At 43.1% G+C, this 24,447-nt stretch overlaps 1 protein-coding gene across 4 annotated transcripts in view; it reads left to right on the top strand.

Annotated features, from left to right (window-relative positions):
• The window catches only part of ALS2CL (ALS2 C-terminal like), a 2,758,770-nt gene extending 2,739,202 nt beyond the window's left edge, over positions 1 to 19,568 (top strand). For all 4 annotated transcript variants that reach the window (XM_044065874.1, XM_044065873.1, XM_044065871.1 and 1 more), the window contains one exon: positions 16,246 to 19,568. In XM_044065874.1, coding sequence (XP_043921809.1) covers positions 16,246 to 16,302 — 57 coding nt within the window. In that variant the 3' untranslated portion in view covers positions 16,303 to 19,568. The remainder of the gene's footprint in view (positions 1 to 16,245) is intronic.
• The last annotated feature ends 4,879 nt before the right edge of the window (positions 19,569 to 24,447 follow it).

The raw sequence follows: 24,447 nt of genomic DNA, 5'->3' as shown, positions 1-24,447 counted from the left end.
AAAGTATTAGTTTAAGGGTGTGCATACTTATGCAAACAGATTATTGTACTTTATTTTTATATTTTCCCCTAACAGATTTGTTTTTCAATTGAATTGTACATGTTATAGGTCACATTAAGGGTGGAAAAGGTTTTGAAATTATTTATTGTGATCTCATTTTTTTATATCACAAAAACCTGGCATTTTAACAGGGGTGGTGTAGACATTTTATATCCACTGTATTTTTCATGGAACAACATGATGAAAGTATCCTGGTACAAATTTATTTTTCATGGTACAACATGATGAAAGTATCCTGGTACAAATGACTCATCTGATTTTAATATACAAAACATTTAACCCCCTCTGTGTGCCTGACTAAAATATACCACTGAGCTTGTATGTGCTTTGTTGTTTGTCTTTTAAATGTCCAAAATATGCACTCCCAATTTTCTTGAAATATGTCCAGCAGGAGCTTTTCAAACAGTGCATAACCTAAACCATGTAAGATGTGCTCTGTAATAAATTGCAAGCAACCTGTTCATTAATCAGATATGTAGACTTCAAATCCTTGTAACCACAAGTAGAATAATCAAATCAATTAATGATGATTCTACTGGTATATCTGTATGTCACGAGTTTTAAAAAAGTATGCACTAATTTATAGACTGGGAGAGTTTCAGTGTTTTAGCTTCAAAACCCCAAACAACTCATTGTAAGAATGTCATTTGTTAATAGCTTCCAGTGTTGTCTGATGATCTTATTAGTGTTCTGTATTGGAGAAAACCCTGTTAACAAAGTACATGTCAGTAGACTCAATCTGCTGTGATCATTGCCACCTAATAAGGTACAACAAAAGGTGGTTGAATGGCTAGTTGTGTGAAAAGGCGTTATGTATTACTTTCCTAACTTAGGATCCTAGGAATTACTAGGCTACTGGCCCTGGTACCCTTACAAGCTTAGCCAAGAATTTAGCCCATGTTCCGACAAGTCAGCAACCGATGCCCCTGTCCAGCAGGGACACAGGTGGAATTCCAGGGGTGTATTTTTCGTTCCCCTCCAGTTGTCCAGGTTGCACTTAAAAAGGGATAATGAGGTACTCTGCTTGACGTAGAGAGAGAGTCTATTCCACAGAAGGGAGAGTTTCTGGGACACCAGTCTGTCCTGCCAACAAGTCCTATTAATGTCACAGACCATGTTGAGGTTGTGTGTGCAGGTTACTCGAGTGCAGCTTGACTTGCAGATATGCAGTAGTCTCATCAAGGTGGGGTCTGAGATTGCTTTCTATGCCAGACAGAGGTCACCTCTACAGAGTCTGTATGAGACTAAGTAGAGGGACAGGGCTTTTAGCCTATCTGTGTAGGGTAGATGTTTGAGGCCCTGGATTCTCCTGGTGAGGAACCTCCATGGTCTCTCCAGCTGCTGCATGTGCTTTGTGAGGTACATGCCGAAAGGGGCATTGTACTCAATAATGGGTCTTATAAGGGAAGAGTACAGGGATGTTATGACCTCCTTGTCCCTGGATGAGATACCTTTCCAAATGATGTGGGCCATGTAGAAAACCTTCTGTACATTGGCAGCATGATGGTCAAAAGTCAAGTTGCTATCAGTCTGGGTGCCCAAGTCCCTCTCAACTGATTGCATGCTTAGGACTTTATCAGTGTGATAATTTGTGGGAATATCACTCTCGCCAAAGGGGATAATGATGTATTTTTTGGCATTCAGTTTGAGGCCATGTTTCTGTCACCATCATTTGTTTGGGTGAGACCCTCTTGGAGGATGTCCACATCACTAGGGGGAATTGAGGACAGCACCCAGCTTGCAGTGATCTGCAAACCTGGTTGGCCATAGCCCACTGGTTTTGGCTTGCACCTCAGAAAAGTATTTACCAAACAACAGAGGCCCATGACTGATCCCTGGGGTATGTCACTCATTGTGGTTCTACTTCTGGAGTTGGCTTCCCCTATTTTGACTAGGTGGGTTCTATCAGTGAGTCAGTTTGCTACCCATCTGGTAACATACGGATTCATGCCTAGTTGAGAGAGTTTCTTATACCCGAGTGGGGAGTAGTATTGAAGGTAGGCGGTGTGCACCATCTTCCCCTTGTCCATAGCTTGGTGACTGTCTCAGAAAAGTCGACCAAGTTTAACAGGCATGACCTCCCTTTGACGAAACCAAACTGTGTTGGATCAAGTGTTTGGAGGTTGCCAATGTCCTTGTTAATGAGGTCAATAATAATCCGTTCTATGGCCATGCAGATCAGGATAGTTAGGCTGATGAGTCTGTAATTTTTTGGATCAGTGAATGCTCCATCTTTGTGCAAAGGGATGACAGTGAATGTCCTCCACTCAGCTGGGGTGAGGCCGGTACTCAGGCTTTGGTTGAATAGGGTGCCTAATGGTGCTGCAAGTTCCTGCTGAGTTCATGTAGGGTGCCACCTGGGATTTTATCAGGTCCTATGGAGGCTGTAATTTTTGCTTTTGAGAGGGCAATGATGACTTGCTCCCTAGAGATAAGGGGAGGGTGGCAGGTGCTAGGGATGTCCTGATTTACTGATGGGGTGAAGTTTTCACTGAGCCTGTCTGTCAGCAGGTTGACTATATCTACGGTATTTGTGTATGTGGTGTCCTTGACCACCAGTTCTGATCAGATGTGGGTGCTTCCCTTGAGATTGAGGACATATGTGAAGAAGGCTTTGTGACTGTCTTTAATAAATGTGGCCTGTTTGGACTCTGTTTGCTTTGGAGGATTTCACTAGTGCTCTTATTTGCTTGTTCAGGCTAAGAGATTGCATCCAGTTAGGCACCTGCTTCTTCTTGGTCCTGGACAGCAATTTTTTCTTTTTATTGTAGAGTTTATTTTTTGCAGATGTCCACCAGACAGGTTTACTCTTCCTTGAGGAGGATGATTTTGTCTTGTGGGGTATTCCTGATTTGATGCAGCTATATAAATGCTTGTATAGTACTTTGGTATAAGTTTGGACCTATGTGCCAGTTACATTGAAGAGGTGTCCAGTTCCTTTGAAGGGTAGGGGGCTGTAAAGCTCTTTATACCTTTCCTGAAAAGATTGTAATCAGCTTTGGAGAAGTTTTTGTTTGACCCTAGCGAGGGGGGTGTTGGGTGAGATGGTGACTTTGAAAGAGGCCACTTTGTGGTCAGATCTTAGCAGGGAGGATGACACTGTATGGATGCTGTAGTGGTTACTCATGTTGGTTAATACCAAGTCCAAGATATTATCACCTCCTGTGGGGGTGTCAACCAGCTGGTCCACACTTAACACATTTGATGGAATTTCTCAGTTGTATCTCCAGCTACAGTAGTTCATTATTATCAGAACACAGCCCACAAGCTATCAAATATTCAACATGTGGAAGTAAATTGAAATGACTAGAGTATGTACCTTTGGCTTGAAAAATGGAGTTGGCTGGTGTATTTGCTGTTCCAAGGCTGATTTCAGTTTTGTTTGCCATTGTCAGTATGTAATTTAACCTACACAATACTCATTTTACTAAGATCATATGTAAACACTGTGCCATAGCCCTTATACTACCGAATCTGGACAAAGTTATAAGCTGTTCAATGTCCTCTTAAAAAGGAAAAAGAGGTCATCAATATATCTAAAGAAATAACCATTTTATTTGAAATATAAGTCGTATTATACATCAGGTTAGACTATGTATAAATTGGAACACCTGGGGACAAACCTTACCTCCACAGGCATGGCTTTAAGCTGTAGAAAATCCTGATTATGATAGAAGAAAAAAATTCCCAGGGTAAGATTTGATCGTTTCCGTAACAAAATTTGCATCCGCAGCAATCTGAGTGGTGTATGATAACCTGAATGCCCTACTTATGCTCAGTGCTAGTATACAAACTGACAATGTCTTTCATGATTAACCAGTGTTTCTCTTACTATTCAACACTCTGTGTAGCTTTTACAAGAAGCACTGTCTGGAATGTAACACGGCAGAGGTTTTAGAAAATGTTGCAAAAACGTTATGCTACATGAAACCATTCCATTCTAGTGAGCTCCCCCAGCTTTTGGAGCAATCAGTGTGCAAGGTTTTATAGACCTTGAGTAGGCAATAGAAGAAGAGAGTCCAGAGGTTTCTGGCAGTCAATTTGTTGATATTTTTTTTTCTTTGAAGAAAACATCTTGTTATAACCTTCCCTGTGATCTTAGTTCAGACTGAACTGTGGACATTTAAGCTCTGGAATTATCATATATTTTGCTATGTCTTTTCATGTTAAAATTTACACATTCTGATCCAATCAGAATCTCAAATCTATAGTGAGTGTAAAATGGCCATATTTTGCATGTCGTTAGTTTTGGATCCACTGCTATTAATTACACCTTGTTGCACTGACTTGATTAATCAGAGCCAAAACATCTAAAAGCACGTTTATTAGGCATTGTTGATGGCTTTGCAGAAGTAGTTGTTTTTGCTGGATTTGGTCGGCTTGATGAGTCCTTCCTTGAAAGGAATTCAGCAGTTTCCTTAGGACTCCCACAAGCCACTCTCTGAGAATTCTTCAGTTAGGTTTCTAGGACCATGGTTAGACTAATAGGTATGTCATTGAGTCCTCCCTTGGAAGGAATTCAGCAGTTTCCTTAGGACTCCCACAAGCCACTCTCTGAGAATTCTTCAGTTAGGTTGCTAGGACCATGGTTAGACTAATAGGTATGTCATTTCATTTTCTTACTCCTTTCTTGAAATTTTCTTTGCACTGCAGTACTCACTTAAATTTCTTGTAAATTTCAGGCAACTTCCTGTCATTGTCAAAGGTGATAATCAGATGTCCCATTAAGTTGTCACATTCCTTTTGAGGCAGCTCACCTGTGATCTGGATTTTACACCCCCACCCTACCAGTACACACACACACAGCTATAACTCTCAGCCTTACAGCTCCAGAGTGTGGAATTCTACCTTTCATAATGTGGAGCACTTACTGACTACTAACAGCTTCAACTGGGAAGCTCACAACATGGTTAATATGTGTTACTTTATACTTCTAAAGCATTCCTTTCATGAATTAATATGATTCAGTATTATTTATCATGGGTATCAGTTAAAAAAAAAAATTCATAAAAGTGAATGTGTGACTGACCCTGTCAGTGTGAAACATGGACTTTTTAAGGCTCAAAATGTGAAATGTTCCTCACAGTTAGATACTATTTAGAAGAACAGCTTCCTCATCACAACTTCCATGATGGTGTCTGAATTATTCTGTATGCCTCAATTAAATACTTCCCTAGTGAAGGCCAAAGAAAATATTCAATGTTAAGTTGTCAATCTCGCCTTCATTCTTGCTTGATGGGTTCGGAGCCGATCCTCGGCTCCGACTCGGCACTTGCTAAGCTCGAGAGTCACTTTTACCAGCTCGAGGCAGCCCCATATCCCATGATGCAAGGCGGTAAGTACCCAGATCTCGTTTGCCACTTCGCTGATGAGGTCCTCCTTTTACCAGCTCCTGGTAAGTGAATTATTACTTTACTATTTTAGCCCCTTTTTACAAAAAAAACTTAAATTATTAGTTTTAACTTAATTTTAATTCCCTTCTGACAGAAAATTTCCCTGTCTCCTCTAAACTTTTAGTCAGACTAAAACATCCCCCCCCTGTTAGGGTGTGTGTGTGTGTCTGTTAGTGATACCTTTTGGTATATCTAATTTTATTTCTTGGACTGGTGTGTGTGTGTGTGTGTTTTACACCATGTCTAAAGAAAGGGTCTCAGGCTTTAAGAAGTGTGACTCGTGCTGTCAGAAGATGTCTCTGACAGACGGTCACACTTCTTGCCTGTACTGTCTGGGGCCTCTTCACCTGCAGGACTCCTGTGCTATATGTCATTCTTTTAGCCAGAGAGTCCTGCAGGAAAGAAGAAATAAACTGATTTTGAGGGGCCTTCTTAAGCCGGAGGGCTCTCCGGCTAAGTCGGCCCCATCTAAGACTTCTAAGTCTTCCAAGGCCCAGGCTTCTGTGTCCAAGCCTGTGGCCTCGGCTCCGACTCATTCAGAGTCGAGATCGACTCCGGCTGGAGCCGATTCTGGGTTACCTAAACCTTCGGCACCGATGGCTATCGGTGCCGACTCTGGTTCGACCACTTCGGTGTCGGCTCCGATCGGTTCCGACCACCATGTGGCCCAGGCATCGGTGTTGGCTCCGATCGGCTCCGACACCCTTACATTTATGGCCGTATCGGCTCCGGCTGGAGCCGATACATCGAAGCTACCTGTCGGTGCCGATAAGTTGTCGGCTCCGACAGTTTCAGTAGTTTCATCGGCTCCGATGGTTCCTTCGAGGAAGAGGTCTAGGTCCCCTTCCTTGGAGCCGATACTTCGGCTCTGGCCGCCTCTCCTCTCGGGCGGAGCCATCGGAGCCGATCTTCAAGGTCATCCAGGCTTTCTGACCATGATTTGGAGAGTGGTCAGTAGACTACTAAAGTCACAGGCACTGGCCCAAATGCTACATAGTCCGTCTCAGCAGGCGACTATTAGTCCACACCCATTGCAGTTCCTCCTTCGACTCTACCCCAGAGTTTGGAGTTGGAGTCTTTGGGAATAGTTTCTGCTACGGCTGAGGGACAGATACCCCTTCTGCTCCTTCAGCCTCTACTCTTATCTCCTCTTGAGACCTTCCTTAGAGGGATTCGGTGGCGGGCTTCCCTGGTCTCCTCCGAGGGGTGAGTGGCATCGGACCCTTGTCTGACCCGCTCTTCCCCTTGGAGCCTCGGCCTGGTGAGTTCGGCTCCGACATCTGCCTCGAGCCTTCCTTTCGGTGGGTCCTGGAGTTCCTAGCTCTTGAGCGGGTTCTCTCGGACCTCCTGGGAGGAGCCTTGAGGTGATGAAGAGTGTGCTGGCCTCTGGACTCAGCCAGCAGTCTGTTCCCTTAGCTCCTCCCTCTATAGTGCCTGTTGACATCTCTGCCACTTCTCTTGCTCCCGGACCCAGAGATCCTCCGCCTCAGGTTTCCCCACTGGGAATATCCCCTCTTCTGAGGATTCTCCTGACTTGTCGGGTGATCCTCCATGGAAGAGGACTTGTAAGAGGAAACACGTAGACTCCCGAGTCTATCACTTGGATACTGACTTAGATGAGTCAGAGGGATCCCCAAGATCCCCTCTGAGGATGTCTCCTTCTCAGACATCCTAGAACTCCTTAGACAGAGGGAAACTGGCCCACCAACAATCCCTCTGAGGATGAGTCAGTATACCTGGAGGCGTTTGGATCTCGGCCCTCCACCTCCTGGGTGTCTCCGCCTTTCGACCCCCTTATGCAGGTTATTGCTCGAAGGCGTGGACTGCTCCTGACTCTGTAGAGCCTGTCCCTAGGAGGCCTTCTAAATTTATTACTGCCCGTCGGACAAGCAATTCCTTACAAAAGGTGTCCCCGCTGATGCCATGGTGGTGGCGGCTGCCACCAAGAAGGAACTTGCAGATCCTTCCGTACCTGTCCATCCTCCTAATAAGGACTCTAGGACCATGGATAGATATGGTAGCGGATGTTTTCTTCAGCGACCTTTGCTATGCTCGCTGAACTATCTTTGTCACTTCACCAGACTCCAAAGGGATATCCTTAAGGAGCTAGGTGAAGTTGTGCAGGATCCTACAGCTGCGGGGCTCAGGAAAAATTGCTTCGCAGCTAGGAACCCTTAACTCCATTGCAAACTCCTCCATGCGGCTTATATCATATGCTGCTGATGGAGCAGTAGGCCGCAGGTACAGGTGTGGCTCTTAGACGCCAAGCCTGGATGCGACTATGTAATTTTGCAGATCCCTTTAAGGCGTCCTTCACAAACTCTCCCTTTGATGGGTCAGCTCTGTTTGGCCCTCAAGTGAAGGAAACGTTGACCAGGTGTGAGCAGGACGGCAAAACTCTTTCTGCCGTAGGAGTCAGTTTTTCCACCCCTTCTAGACCTTATCCCAAAGGACAGAAGTGTGGCAAAATGTGGTTCCGCAAATCCCAAGGAGTCACGCCGGATTCACGTGGTCAGTTTATCCCTAGAGGCAGAGGGGGTAACAACAACAGACGCCGCTCTAGAGGCAGAGGGGGTCCACAAAACCAGGGAAACAGAGAGTCTCTCTCTGACAAGCCTTTTCAGCATCCCTGAGATGTTGCCCGGCTGTCCCTCCTTGGAGGCAGTCGGGGGAAGACTATCACTGTACCCAGAAGCCTGGCGTTCTCTCACTCAAGACAGATGGGTACAGTCGATCATATCCGAGGGTTACAAAATTCCTTTCGAGGAAAGTCCTTTCTATCCCTCAAATTCCCTTCCAGACGTACCACCGGTCTAAGGAAATTGCAGAGTTGGAAGTCTCAAAACTACTGCAAAAAGAGCCATTCAGCCAGTTACAACAGACCATTCAGAGCCCGGAATCTACTCAAGGTTCTTTTTGGTCCCCAAAAAGACGGGAGACTGGAGACCAATATTGGATCTCAGCAGACTCAACAAGTCTGTGAGGAAGACAAGATTCGAATGGTCACTCTTCAGTCGATTCTGCCCTTCTTGCAGAAGGACAACTGGATGTGCTCAATAGATCTTCAGGATGCGTACTATCACATAAAAATTCACAGGCGCTCCAGGAGATTTCTCCGCTTCGGCTGGGGTCCAGTCATTTCCAGTTCAGAGCCCTGCCCTTTGGTCTCACCACAGCCCCAGAGTGTTCACCAAATGCATGGCAGTGGTCACGGCTCACCTGAGACGTCAAGGATTCCAGGTGTTTCCGTATCTCGACGACTGGCTCCTGTCAGCCACCACCAGGCATCAGCTTGTTCAAGCCAGGGATTACACAATAAATCTTTGTTCTCATTTGGGCATCTCGATCAACTTCGAAAAGTCATCCTTATTGCCCTGCCAGTCTATTACTTTCATAGGCGCAAACTTAAACACTGTTCGGATGTCAGCTACCCTTACAGACCAAAGAGTTTCAGACATTCAAAGTCATGTCAGGATCATTCTAGCCAACAAGAAGGTACAGGCCAGAATGGTTCTAAAAGTATTAGGTCTCATGGCTGCGGCCATTACTCTTCTTCCCCTGGCTCGCTTCTACATGCGCCTTCTTCAGTGGATGTTGTTCACTCAGTGGTCTTACCAACAACTTCCAATGCGTCACCAAATTCTGGTGACACAGATTTGCAAAAATCATCTTGCTTGGTGGATCACTTCTCCCCAGATTCATCAAGGCAGACACTTTGTACCCCCATCCCCGGTAGCCACTGTCACCACGGATGCCTCCCTGATCGGGTGGGGGGGGCATTATCAGGGCAGGATGGTTCATGGGACATGGCAACCGTTCGAGTACCACCTGCACATAAATGTCCTAGAGATGAGAGCAGTGCTTTTATCGTTGCAAACCCTCAACGACTCTCTTCCTGTAGGGACGATTGCAGTCCACACAGACAACATGTCTGTAGTTTGGTATATCAACAAACAGGGTGGAACCAAGTCCTACCCCTTGTGTCGAGAAGCGCTCAGACTGTGGCAATGGGCGATCTCCTCTCATCGGTTTCTGGTAGCAATGCACATCCCTGGGAAAACCAACATTTTAGCGGACAGATTGAGCAGAGCTATTCTCATGCCTCACGAGTGGTCTCTCAAGCAATCTATAGTGGAGGAGATTTTTCTGGAATGGGGTCGCCCATGTTGCGATCTTTTTGCTACTCCCCAAAACAGCAAATGCCCAGACTTCTTCTCTCTCTTCCCTCTGTCAGGCCATCCCCCCAGAGATGCTCTGACCCAGGATTGGCCCCAGGGACTTCTTTATGCCTTTCCTTCTTTTCCTCTAATCCCTCAGGTTATCCAGAAAGCTACCGTTTTGAGAGCCAAAATGATTCTCATTGCTCCTTATTGGCCTCGACAAATTTGGTTTCCGTTCCTCCATCGTCACCTTTTGGTGCAGCCATGGCATCTGGACCCAGTGCCAGATCTTCTGGTTCACCAATCCGGTCAGCTGCACCGGTCTATCCCTTCTCTCAACCTCAAAACTGACTCGGAGGCGTTTCTGTCTGCAAAAAGCATTAAGAAGCTTTTTGACTCGGAGGCGTTTCTGTCTGCAAAAAAGCGTTAAGAAGCTTTTTGACTCGGAGGCGTTTCTGTCTGCAAACAAGGTTCCTCATTGTGTACTTTTTTCCTTCTCTCAACCTCTCAGCATGGTTGCTCCACTTCCTTCCTTAGCCAGGCTTCCTTTGATCTCTAACCCTGTTAGAGACATCATAGTAGCTTCTTTAAAATCCTCTACCAGGAGGATTTATACAAGCAAATGGAAGCGTTTCTCTTATTGGGCTAAAGCCAAGAATATCGATCCCTTCACTGCCCCAGTTCAGGCAGTTTTGGACTTCTTAGCGGAGATTTTTCATGCAGGCTCCTCTTCTTCCACAGTTAGAGTTCAACTGGCTGCTATCTCGAACTTTCATGTCGGGATCGCAGATCACAATATCATGTCCCATAGGCTTTGTAAAGCCTTCTTGAAAGGAATTTTCCTGCTAAAGCCTCCAATCAGGAATCCTCCTCCTCAATGGGATCTAAATTTAGTGCTGACATCCTTGATTCTTCCCCCCTTCGAGCCAGCTGTTTCTTGCTCCCTAAAATTTCTTTCTTGGAAAACATTATTCCTAGTAGCTATTACATCGGCCAGGAGGGTGTCTGAACTTCAAGCTCTTTCGGTTCGGCCCCCCTATTTGGTCTTTCACAAGGACAGAGTATCATTGAGAACTAATCCGACCTTTTTGCCTAAGGTCTCCTCAAAGGCTAATTTGAATCAATCCATTGAACTCCCTGTATTTTTTCCAAACTATTCAAACAGATCGGAACAAAAATTACATTATCTTGATGTCCACCGCCAACTCAGATATTATTTGGACAGAACTAAACAATTTAGGAAATCCGATCAACTCTTTGATGTTCTTCATTCCACATTGCTGCAGTCCTAACTATTGGGTAGTCCGCTGTCCAGTCGGCCCGAATACCAAAGTATATGGCTGACGTCGGTCAGGGCGCATTAGACTGACGTCAGTACGTCAGGGTACTAATGCGCATGACCGACGTCATATCCTCAGTCTTTTTTGCCGCATGGTCCGATGCAGAAGCAATTTTGCAAACTGTTAAGGATTTTTTGCAGGTGCAGCCTCCGAAGTTTAGTAGAAATTGGCCTACTAAGGGATGGACTTATCCTGCTTATGATTCCCAGTCTAGGGGTAGGTCTAGACGTGGTAGGGGCAGAGCTCAAGGTTCTTTTAGGCCTAGGACAGGGAGTTCCCCTGCTCAGACTTCTGGTGAGGGCAGGGGTCAGTCCTTTCGTAAGCAGACCCAATGACCTGCCTTTTCAGCTGCCAGTACATTCTCGCCTGGCAGCACCTTTGGGAGGAAGGCTGTCTCTTTTCAAAGAAAATTGGGATTTAATTACCCAAGACAGATGGGTTCTGGATATCATTCACCACGGTTACAGGTTTTATTTCCATACCTTGCCTCCTTTCAAAGGCATGCCAGACATTCCTCCTCTACAAAGAAAAGAGGCTCACAAGCAAATTTCTCTGTTGCTCCAAATAGGGGCCATTCAGCCAGTTCCTGTGCCAGAAAGGGGCCTAGGATTTTATTCTCGCCTGTTCCTAGTACCGAAAAAGGGGAACACGTGGAGACCAATTTTGGATTTATCTATCCTCAACACTTATCTGGACATTCCCACGTTCAAAATGTTGACGTTACAACAGCTTTTACCTCTGCTGGGCAAAGATCACTGGATGGTAACTTTAGATCTCAAGGAAGCTTACCTTCATGTGCCTATAAGACTAAGTTGCAGGAAGTATCTGCGTTTTCGAGCTGGAAATTCTCATTATCAGTTCTCTGCATTGCCCTTTGGCTTATCCACTGCGCCCAGAGTATTCACAAAGGTTCTGGCTCCAGTGATAGCTTACTTCAGGCTAAAAGGAATTCAAATCTATCCTTACTTGGACGACTGCCTGATTCTAGCTCAAGAAAAGGAAGTCCTTCTACAGCATTTGGATTATGTCATAGCAGTGCTAAGATGCCTAGGGTATTCTGTGATCGAAATAAAGTCCAGTCTAGTACCCTCTCAAGACATGTGCTTTCTGGGTGTGAGACTGAATACAGCAGCCCAGATGGCCTTTTTAACCCCGGACAAACAAAAGAATCTTTCCAGTTACTTCCATCAACTATCTCTTCAGTCCGGGCTGACTGCAAGGACAGTCCTTCAAGCCTTAGGGTTCATGGCATCTTGTATTCTGGTGCTTCCCAATGCCAAACTGCATATGAGGAAGCTGCAATGGTATCTCAAAATGTATGGACACAGCACTGCCAGGATTTGGACACTGTCATTCAAATAATACCTTGCATTCAAAAGGAATTTTTGTGGTGGGCTCAGGAATGTCACCTAGGGACTCTCTGTGACCCGGCCAGAGGCGAGTCAGATTCTAACGACAGATGCCTCAGACATTGCTTGGGGAGCTCATCTAAATGGAAAGTGGATACAAGACAAGTGGCCTGCCAGACTACAGCATCTACATATCAACATGAAAGAGATGTTAGCAGTCCAGTTTGCATTAATGGCTTTCAAGGAGTTACTTCTTCCAGGGCAGGTGTTGATTCTAACAGACAACACAACTGTCATGTGGTACATCAACAAACAAGGGGAACACATTCTTACCCATTGTGCAGGCAAGCAATGATTTTATGGGAGACTGCGCTCAGCTTGCAACTAACTCTTCAGGCAAGGTTTCTGCCGAGCACAGAACTCCTTAGCAGATGTGTTAAGCAGACAAATCATGGATCCCCACGAGTGGAAACTGGATCTTCATGTATTTCAAAAATTGACAGTGTCATGGGGAACTCCAGACATAGATCTGTTCGCTTCTCCACTAAACCACCAGCTGCCAAAGTTTTGCACAAAGAGGTTTCATCACACAGCTTGGAAAGTGGATGCTCTTTCTTTCAGTTGGAAAAATCTTCATGTGTATGCTTTTCCCCTCTGCCTCTTCTCCCAAAGGTGCTTCTAAAGGTCAGACAAGACAAGCCAAGGATGATTTTAATAGCTCCAGATTGGCCTCGACAGCACTGGTACCCATTACTGAGGAGTCTGGTAAGGAAGCCTCCATGGCCTTTACCCTTGATTCCACACCTGTTGTCTCAGAGGGACGGTCACCTGCTCAATGTCAAGCTTCACTCTCTTCATCTAACAGCCTGGCATATTCTGTTTTGAAAGACAGCAGGTCTCAACTTCCTCAACAAGTTTTAAATGTGATTATGGAAGCCAGGAGACCTAGTACAAGGAAAGTGTATGCAGAAAAATGGAAGAGATTTTTATTTTGGAGTGCAGCAAACAATTTGGAGATTTCTGAGCCTAATTTGAGTGTGGCTCTTCAATATCTTACTGAGTTATTGGACAAAGGTTTGTCTTTCTCTTCCATTAAGATTCATGCTGCAGCAATTTCAGCTCACTATGATTGTGACCCACCATTGTTTTCGCATCCTTTGTTCAAGCAATTTCTTAGAGGGGCAAAGAATATAAGGCCCCCACGTAGAGCTCCTACTCCTGCTTGGGATCTCAATTTTGTGTTGGAGAAACTTACTCTACAACCTTTTGAGCCTCATGGCTACTGCTGAATTGAAATACTTATCATGGAAGACTGCTTTTTTGTTGGCCATTACTTGTGCAAGAAGGGTTTCTGAATTGCAGGCCCTTATGGCGGTTGAGCCTTTTTTGATTTTCCATAAGGATAGGGTATCATTACGTACTAATCCTTCCTTTATGCCTAAGGTGGTTTCTAGTGTGGCTTTAAACCAAACTATTCATTTGCCTACTTTTTATGCAGATCCTCAAAATAAAGGGGAAAAGATTTTGCACACTTTAGATGTACACAGGCAGTTGCGTTATTATTTGAGCAGGACTAAGGATTTTAGGCAGTCTCAGCAGTTGTTTGTTTCTTTTGCTTTGGGTTCGCAGGGCAAGCCTGTGTCAAAACAAACTATTTCTAGGTGGATTGGGTTTTGCATTGCATTTTGTTATTCCCATCATGGCAAGGAGATTCCAGTTGGGATTAGGCCTCATTCCACTAGGGCTACTGCCACTTCAACAGCATTTCTAAGGGGTGGCAACTAAGGATATTTTGGAGGCAGCTACTTGGAGTTCAGTGCATACTTTCTCTAAGCATTATCACCTTCCTCTCTACTCTAAATCTAGGGCTGGTTTTGCCACAGCTATTTTGCAAGGCATGTTGTCAGTTCCTGCTTCCTTATGATTTGCCAGCCTCCCTTACCTCTGCTTTGGGATTCTACCCAATAGTTAGGACTGCAGCAATGTGGAATGAAGAACATAGTACAGTTTTGTACCTACCATAAATGTAGATGTTCGAGGATCCACATTGCTGCAGTCCAATTTACCTCCCTCCTTCCCTCTGTGTTTAGGGGTGGTTGTGTAGGTGAGGTTATATTCTAGTAATTTTGTATATATTGTACATATTTTTGGTGCAGGTATGTTTGGAGTTTTTGGTTTTGGCCTTATCTTTTCAGGGTCTTCTGACATCTGGGGCAAGAAAAGACTGAGGATATGACGTCGGTCATGCGCATTAGTACCCTGACGTACTGACGTCAGTCTAATGCGCCCTGACCGACGTCAGCCATATACTTTGGTATTCGGGCCGACTGGACAGCGGACTACCCAATAGTTAGGACTGCAGCAATGTGGATCCTCGAACATCTACATTTATGGTAGGTACAAAACTGTACTTTTCCTATGCAGATAACAGGAAAGGCCTTCCTGTTTCTAAAGTGACCTTATCTAGATGGCTGTCTTCTGTCATCTCTGAAATTTATCTGCTCAGGGGAAAACAGCTGTGCTCAAAACCTAAAGCACATTCAACTAGGAGCTTAGCTACTTCTACAGCCTTTCAAGCTAGACTTCCTTTAGACACTATTTGTGCAGCGGCCACTTGGGCCACTCCTCATACTTTTGTTTCCCATTACAAATTGGACTTGGCCTCCAGGGACAGAGCCAGTTTTGGCTCTACAGTCCTCAAGAGTCTGTTCCGTTGAGCCACCCAGGATAGAGGTGCTAGGGACGCGGTCCCATCAAGCAAGAATGAAGGCGAGATTGACAACTTAACATTAAGAAGTTATGTACCTACCATAACGTTCCATGTTAGTTGTCTTCTCGCCTTCTTTCTGCGACCTCCCTCCTTCCGCCAGGCCTGGACAGACCTTTCTACAAGAGATTGTTATGCTGAAGACCATTCAGAACTGGTCCTTCTTTCATCCTGTAGGCTTTCTTTCTTCCTTTGGGAAGTATTTATGCTTGGTGCTATTGCCCTTTGTCATCAAACGAGATCTGGGTACTTACCGCCTTGCATCATGGGATATGGGGCTGCCTCGAGCTGGTAAAAGTGACTCTCGAGCTTAGCAAGTGCCGAGTCGGAGCCGAGGATCGGCTCCGAACCCATCAAGCAAGAAAGAAGACGAGAGAAGACAACTAACATGGAACGTTATGGTAGGTACATAACTTCTTATTATGCCTTCCTGATATATGGTCCCTGCACATTCTGTCTGCCAGACATCATTTGAGCTTCTCCAGGTTTCATCCTGTTCGTTATCAAAAAAATGTATAGAAACCTTACTTATAAAACATCGGTAAATAGGACTCTTAGTAATACTAATTCTACCTGCTATAAACTACCCAGAATTGCATTTAATATCATGAGTGATAAAAGGGCATTCTTTTTTTAAAAAGATATAGTTGCTAATCAGATTAACTTGTGAGATGGCTAGCATTATGAATACTGTGAACATTTAGGGATTATTTCCCCAAAATTATACAATATAACACTTGATTAATTGAAGTGTAGGCTTGTTATGCTTGAAATATCTACACAATTATTAGAAAATCCTATATATATATATATATATATATATATATATATATATATATATATATATATATATATATATATATATATATATATATGTTATGCATAGACCAATTTTCCCCCGTAGGCTACTGACAGTCATCCAGTTTCTCCTTGAGATTGTATAGGGAAGCTGATGCCAATGTAAATACATTTAATAGCAACAAACTCCTACAAACAATCTGCATGATTCATAATTGTGTATTTGTCCTTTCCTTCTAAACGGGACTGGGAGGTCTGTTTTCTTATTACTGTACATTGGCTGTGTATAAATGTCAAGAATTATTTCTATGGATTATCTGTGTAGAAAAATATGATTGTTTTTAAGATAACTGTCACATGCTGTGTTTTTGTTTGCAGTCCTGTTACCTGCATCTCCAGAAAGAAGAGATACGAAACAGTTGTATTGGTGAGTGATGACACTACAGGCAGCAAAGGGCAAAAACAAGACTCCAGAATACTGACTTCATGTACTACCTGGACCAACTAAAGCTGTTACAAGTACTTAGGTAAACTTAGGTATTCCTTATCATTTGCTGGACGTAAAAGAAGACAAGATGCCTTTGCGATTTCTGAGAAGGGATGGTTCTAAGTTCCTCATTTACAGCATCGAAACCTATACTACACCTTCAGAATATTATAGAAATGACCTATATGCTGCTTAACAGACGGAAGAAAAAGGTTTTGTTAGTATCTTCAGCGTACCGCCTTAATACTTTGAGATAAAACATTTAGAAAATAAAGACAAATGGGGACACTTTAAAGGAGCAATTGCAGTGCTACGTCCATTTAGTTACATGACCATTTAATATTTGTGGAACCGACATGTTTGTGACTTGTTACTGAGACTCAGTGAGATGTATTTATACATTGTTTATTTTAAGATGTTATATAACAGAGAACTATATTTTGTCTTTTTGCAGTCTTCAGGATTTTCAAAACTCAATTTTCTGCAAAAATGGCCTGATTTCCCTTTTGAAAACTTTGGTTTCTTACTTCCAAAACGTATGCAATAAACTGCGCACTTTAGCATTTCAGATGAATATTACAAGTATTTAGGTCTATTTCTGTGTTATGTAGGCAATTAAAAAATGTCTGCATGAACTGTTTCACAATATTTAAAACACAAAGTACTGCTACTTATAAATATTTCATAAAGAAACAGGAACTTGAAATTATATGAATTAATCTTGCAAGTGTATGTAGCTTCTGTACAAAATGTATGACGGATATGTCATAGGTTTGTATGAAAGCAGTACTTAGCAGTTACATCACATAATAATACAGAGTTCAGAGATTCACAACTTCTTGAGCACAGAATATTGTGAAACTTAAAATACTTAACTGAAAAGTTTTGGTTAGTTTGTATTTGTACAAAAAACAAGTAAAAAGCAGCTCCACGGGTAGAAACACTCTATATAACTTCTGTTTTTATTCATTAAAGTTATTTAACTTCAGTTTATTTCTGGTTGTATCACATTTGTGATTCCTGGACTGAGTGTTTCTACCCGTGGAGCTGCTTTTTACTTAGTTTGTATTTGTACCATAGTAGGGCTGTTGTGGTGCAAATTCAAAAATAACACTGCCAGTAAATTTAACTATTTCCTTATCATTAAAATGAATCCTTTAAAAGATTTGAAAATAAGCATATTCAACACAGTGCTTATTCATCTAGCAAATATCATTGTTGATCCATCTTATATGTACAATATGTTATAGTAATGTTGTAAATAAATGACTAAATTAAATTATGAATGGTAGGTAATATTAGCAGAACTGCAGTTTGCAGATTGGGAAGTCCCCTTCACCTCCCTATATGGAGGGCTGTGTCATTTCTAAACAAAGTAGCATAATGCAGCAACACAATATTGTACTATGCACTTAACACTCCCACTAGTAAAATAGTCTGGCGCCTTGATCATACAACCTTAGAGTAAATGAAATATTTGACTTTGCCAGAAAACCGAGTATTCCTTTATCCTGACTTAGTATGACCACGGAGTTGGAATATGTAACTAGAGGGCACATCCTTCCACGAGGATGCAAAAAAATTAATGATCTGTCTTTCAAAAATTAACAATGCGACACTTGTTTTACATATTAATTTGAGTTTAAGGTTTTCATGCACTGAAACGTATATTGTCTAGTCAGTTGAAGCAGACCGCTTTCCTTAGCTATTAACTATTTAAACATTTTGTGAATTACAGGTTTGTAATTTTCATAGTTAGCTTTTATTGTTGAATCATCTAGTTTGAAACTTAAACTAAGAAATGTGTTTCATACTAATTTATTTCAGCAGGTTAACTCTTTCAGTATCTCAATTTTGAGAAGCAGATTTTTGGTAAAATATCGGTTAATAAGATATTACTTGTCCATATCCAACTTCATATTAACAGATATCTACTCCATGAATCTTGACACTGACTACTGCAATGTACATGCATTTCAGCTCTTATGCACTGAGCTAACTTGCTAGAAGACACTGACCTACATGCAATCAGGTGGCGGTAATGGTTCACATCTGCCTCTTCTATTCCAAGACCAGCCAGAGGTTGTTGAACGGGAAGCATGTCAGGATTCTCTTAAATAGTGGCCAAGAGTCTTGAATAGTTCCTACATCTTTCTTTACTGACTGGATAACTGGAATAATGCAATATGAAGCTAGTCATACTCATCATGGACTAGCAGTTTGTTTTGTAGGAACATATGAGTTACAGAAAAGTATTACTGTTACCTCTGCATCTTTAGTCCCATTGTCTGTCACACCATGCTTTCATAAAAATTTATGAGAGTCGTCTGATGCAGTACATACTCCTGGACGAGTTAATACAACTCAAGTGGAAACTGGAGTACTTATTCAGCTAGCAAATGCTGTAGACCCACAAATGTATTAAAATGTTACTTACATGTAGATCATGTGTAGTAAGATCCACCCATCAGTATTTAGGTGCAGAAGTGTAGCTAGGTCTTGTGGCATTCTCTGCACTTTTCCAAATAGATGCCCCCTTAATTTAAAGCTAAGAAACAGCAAAAAAAAAAAAAAAAAAAAAATCTGATCTTCTGAAGATAAAGAACCACCCCCCCCCCCCAAAAAAAAAAAAAAAAAAAAAAAAACTTTTCTACACACACAAACTATCACAATCGGCTTGGTACAATTAAATGAGCACACATTCAGTGGGTCAGTCACGACCACATCTGCACTATCAATGTTTGTTTATAATGCGTATACTGCACTCCTGTACCATTGGTACCTACCGACTGCCGTCCCTAACAGTTTGTGCCTGGGACCTAGTTATGTTAGGTAAAGGGTATATTCAAAATCCATGTACATATCATCTGTATAACCTAGCTGAGTTTATATTTTACCATCAAGGTAGAAACTGTCCCTGACAATTATTTGACAGAAGAAACGTGACTGCAGTTATCCATACTGGCCTGTGTGAACCACTACACAATCAAATATTAACATATCTAAGAGCCAAAAGAAGAAAACATTTCAAAAATGCTTTAATATACCTTGCATTGGTCATTCAAGTTTATCTGCCCTTTTATGTTACCTAGTTTGTTTGTTAAGCCAGATGTAACTGCTCTTAGAGTTTTTCTTAAGAACAAATGCATGCACAGATTATGAAGAATCTGCAGTGTTGGATTTCAGCTCTGAATAAAAAAATGTCAAACAGTAAGTGTGTGTTGTGCTTTCTTTCTACAGTTTTAATAAATCCATGTTGGTATATTTTTAATTTAAGTGGGTAAGTGAACTGAAAGAGTGTGTGTGTATGTGTGTGTGTGTGTGTGTGTGTGTATATATATATATATATATATATATATAAAAGTATGATGGCATTAAAGCACCCACTGTGAATGCACATTAGGATACAATTTAATAATAGACCATGCATAGTATACATGTATCGTACAGAGACTCATGAGTAATATGCAAACTATAGCTGAACACGTCTGTTGCACAGAGGTCCATGTGGATGCCTGAATTGCAGCATCTGTACTTTAAACTGACTGCTAAAACAAAAACAAGTTAAAAAGGTAGGAAAGGATTCAAGTAATGCAGAGGATGAGAACTCTAATTCTTCCATAATAATTAGCACATCAGTGATTCTGCAGTAACATAAAAAAATACAAAGTCCCTTTAGTACAAAGCATGCATTAACCATTACTTACTTGCTGTTACACTTTGATTTGCATGTACTGAGACTGATGCATACCAGCAGATGGCAGTTGTGCGTGTGTGTATAAATATATATATATATATATATATATATATAGGTCCACTATGTAATCCCGAAATACTGAAATCCCTAATTTCAGTATTTTGAAATTACATAGCCGAAAACACAACTATAATACAAAATCCCAAAACCCCATAACCGTGAAATTTAAAATCCCGAACGTACTCTACACATACAGCATACACATACACACAACTTTCCCCCACAATCAAATATATAATACTACACTACAGGTAAGCAGGGGGGGGCAAGGCCCCCCTGCACCCCCCATGTGGGGGCTGAGCCCCCCACACCCACCCACATAAATATTCTAACTCCGAGATCGCACAAACAGACACACAAAGGAAACTCACACCCACACATTTTACAGTTCCTCACACACACACACACACACACACACACACACACACACACACATTCTAAAGCCTCTAACCAACACACTTACACATACATACTTACCTAAACTTCCACCCATCCATTCACACACCGCACCAGCAGAAGGGCTAATTCAACAACAATTTTGCACTTCTGCGGGTTTTGGAATTTTATGTTTTTGGCTATGTAATTTTAAAATACTGAAATTCGGGGTTTCAGTATTTTGGGATTACATAGTGGACCCATATATATATATATATATATATATATATATATATATATATATATCGTATTTCTCTGTAAATAAGACCTAACCAGAGAATAAGGCCTAGTATGGCTTTCCAGGGTGATCATGATATAAGCCCTACCCCAAAAATAAGCCCCAGTTAAGATAGTCATCAACACACGAAGGATGTGTTGAATTATAAAATAATAATATTATCGACACCTGTTGACTGAGGTTATCGTACTCTGCTCGCCATTTTCGGACCATTCGGACACCCAACTTCTTCTCTTTGCAGAAAGTCGTAAGATTATTTCCCCGGGATTCTTCCACGATTCTTACTGTAACCCTAATCCTCACTCACACTTGACATTTGAGATCCTTGCCCCATAAACACCAGCAAGTGTATTGGCAAGTGTATTTTGAGTGGTCAAAGTACAGACAATGCACATAAAACGTGCACACTTGATAACGAACGGGTGTGGCTGTGTCTTCTTAACTGTCACCATTTTCGTTGCCACTCCTGTCTTGTAAGTCTTCAGTTAACCCCCCTAGACAAGATGAGTGCAAAAAGAAAGAGCTATTCCATCAAGTACAAGAAAGGAATCGTGGAGGACTCCTGGGGAAAGAATCTAATGGCTTTCTGTGAAGAGAAGAAGTTGGATCTCCAAATGGTCCGAAAATAGCAAGCAGAGTATGATAACCTCATTCAACAGGCGGACGAGGGAAGTACTAAGAAGTGCAAGTGTGGATCAGGTTGGCAACCATTATTTCCTATGCTGGAAGACATCATCTGTGAACTGATTGCTAACAGGAGAGCAAAGGCTTTGGTTGTGCGGAGGGTTGATACTCAAGCATTTGCCCTTGCAATGGCATCACAGTTAGAAATATCTCCAAAAGTATTCAAAGCATCACAACACTGGCTGGATGGCTTCCTTCAGTGATTGGAACTGTCTCTAAGAAGATCCACAACACTGTTCAAGCTGGAAGATAGTGAAGTTATTAAACATGCACTTGCATTCAAGTCCTCTGTTGATGGCATCGACTTTCCTAAATACCAACTCTCCAACATGATTGCTATGGATGAAACTGCAGTGTTTATGGGCCAAGGATCCCAAACAACAATTGATCAGAGGGGTGCCTCATCAATCTACATTCCCTCCACTGGTTACGAAAGTGCACGTCTTACCTGTATTTTGACAAGTCGTCTAGATGGAAAAAAAAAGCCCCACCTCTACTCATTAATAAGGGCAAGAAAGATAAGATTGAACTTGTTTCAGGCATTTACATTCTTGAAACTGAAAAAGCCTGGTGCACACAAGCAGTTATAAGGAAGTGGGTCATTGTAATGCTGCCACTTGTTTTGGCAGGTGGCAAAAGAGGTCTGCTAGTCTGGGATTCAGCCAGCACTCACTGCGCTAAAGACATGAAGAACTTCCTTGCACAAAGAGGAATAGATCAAATAATGATTCCCACAGGAATGACTGCCTATTTCCAGACTCTTGACACTGCAATAAACAAGCCATTCAAGGACCATTTGCGCATGGAACTCAACGACTACACTGAAAATAGAATGGAGAGAAATCAGCGTGGAAACCTTGTGAAGCCTAGCCTGCAAGAGGTCATGACTTGGGTGAAGAATTCATGGGATAAAATCACTGACAGCTGTGTTGCCAATGCAGTGTGAGCAGGCTACATGGACAAGCAGTGCTCATTTAAGGAGAGCTCTACTGCTGGGCATGACAGATTGGGGCCAATGGTTCTACAGGAAATGCAGTCGCAAGAAATTCAGGCCAGAATTCGAGGGTTGGAGACTTATGACAATGTTCCAGAAGAAGATGACATGACTCTATTTGAATAACTTTTCCATTATCAGGGCAGAAGAATGGATTGCTTCCTTTCAGCTGCCAGCAAGCTCTTGTCAGTTTTTTGACTTTATTGTATTAAGGTAATGTTTCATTATCAAGGGGTAATTACAAAGTAAGGCCACTAATTCCCAAACTTCATTTTTATGACTTTCCATCATTCTTCTCTTATGGTTTGGGTAAGGAATAAAAGCATCACCACTCAAAAAGTGGCAGTTATTCACCTGTTTTATTCTCCTCATCCAATACACATGTATTGAGATTTTTCTGCACTTTCTATTAAGCATGAAATATTGCACAGTGAAAGCCAAGGTGTAGATGTTCTGAAATTGAAATGTTTGTTGCACTGTTTATGTAGAATTCTCACACAACTGTTAATGCGTTACCTAGAACTGTTGGCCAGTAATGCAAAAGTACCAAGTAAATGTCAATTTCTGTACATGAATAAATGTCAATTTGTGTACATGAATAAATGTTGATTTTTGTACATGAACAAATGTAGATTGTTGTACGGGGGGGGGTTAAATAAAGCAACCCCTGATAATAAGGCCTAAAGCATATTTCAGAGGGAAAAAGTATAAGATCTGGTCTTATTTTTGGGGAAATACAGTATGAGTGGCGGGACATCACCTGGGGCTCCCTTAACTTCTGCAGGCTGCCAAATCGTGCAATGTCCCCATGCCCTTGGGACCTCTCAGGGAGCTTCCACCGATCGTGGCCAGCCTCTCAGAACTCCCCTGAGGGGCAATTATGCTCCCATCTGGGCTTCTGTGTCCCCCCTGCTTTCCTGTCCAGAGCACCTCTGGGGAATTTGTGATATTTCAGGGAAGTAGTCGGGTACTGGGCGAGGTGGGACGCCTTCACCCTGCCTGGCAGAAGCTCTACAAGCCCCGCAGATGCCCACTGCTCGCTTCCTTAAGGATTTCCATTGTGGGGAGCTCCGCCTGACCCCTCTCACACAAGGAGGAACTCTCCAAGCCCTGCAGCACTCCGCCTGGCACTACCTTAAGGACGTCTATCATGGGGGGCCTCCACCTGACCCTGCTCACCCAAGCAGGAGCTCTCTGTTCCCTGCAGCCATCTGCCAGCCCCTCCCTTGAGAACTTCCATACCGGAGGAGGGCGTGATCCGGACCATCTCACACAGGTGGGAGCGCTCCCTGCCCGGCCACTTTCTGCCTCTCTCTTCCTTCCAGACTTGTATCCCAGAGGGGGGCCACGGTCCGGACCCCCCTCACCTAGGCAGCAGCTGTCCCAGCCTGTCCATTTTCTGACTCTCTCTCTCCTTTAAGGACTTCCATCTAGAGGGACCTCCTCATGGTTTCCACTTCTACCCAGGCGGGAGAGCTCTTTTCCTGTGTTACATATCTCCTAGAGGCTGCCAAATCATAATTTGTCAACCATGCCCTCGGAGCCTCTCAGGGGAGCTTCCCACTGATTGTTCTCATCCTCATGGAACTCTGCTGGGACACAAGGCCTCAGTCAGACCCTCATTCAGACTTACATGATGCCGGTTCTCCCCTTTGCCCTCCACCTAGGGCTTTCAAACTTGCACAGGATATGGCCCCAGGTCCCGGCATCTTGGACAATTTTGCCTCGCGTCTCCATCTCTCTCTTTGATGGCACCAGGTGCCGATGAACATACTTCTCTTTGAGCCTTCTGGCACTTGCCCCCTTGCCTCCTGAGTTGTGCCATTCACAGGGCAGCATCGCCGCAGTGCTGGTTGAAGGACTGGAGGCTGACAAGGTGCCTGCAGACTGTCCCGGGTGCGAGATGCTATGGCGACCATATCTCCGCACCCATGGGGGCTGGGAGGATGGGATCTCAGACCTAACTACCAGGGGTGGCCCTCAGC

The sequence above is a fragment of the Protopterus annectens genome, chromosome 3.part0 (assembly GCF_019279795.1).
Source record: "Protopterus annectens isolate FY-2018-M chromosome 3.part0, PAN1.0, whole genome shotgun sequence".
In the NCBI taxonomy this organism is placed as follows: Eukaryota; Metazoa; Chordata; order Ceratodontiformes; family Protopteridae; genus Protopterus; species Protopterus annectens.
This window is presented reverse-complemented; position numbering and strand designations above follow the sequence as displayed.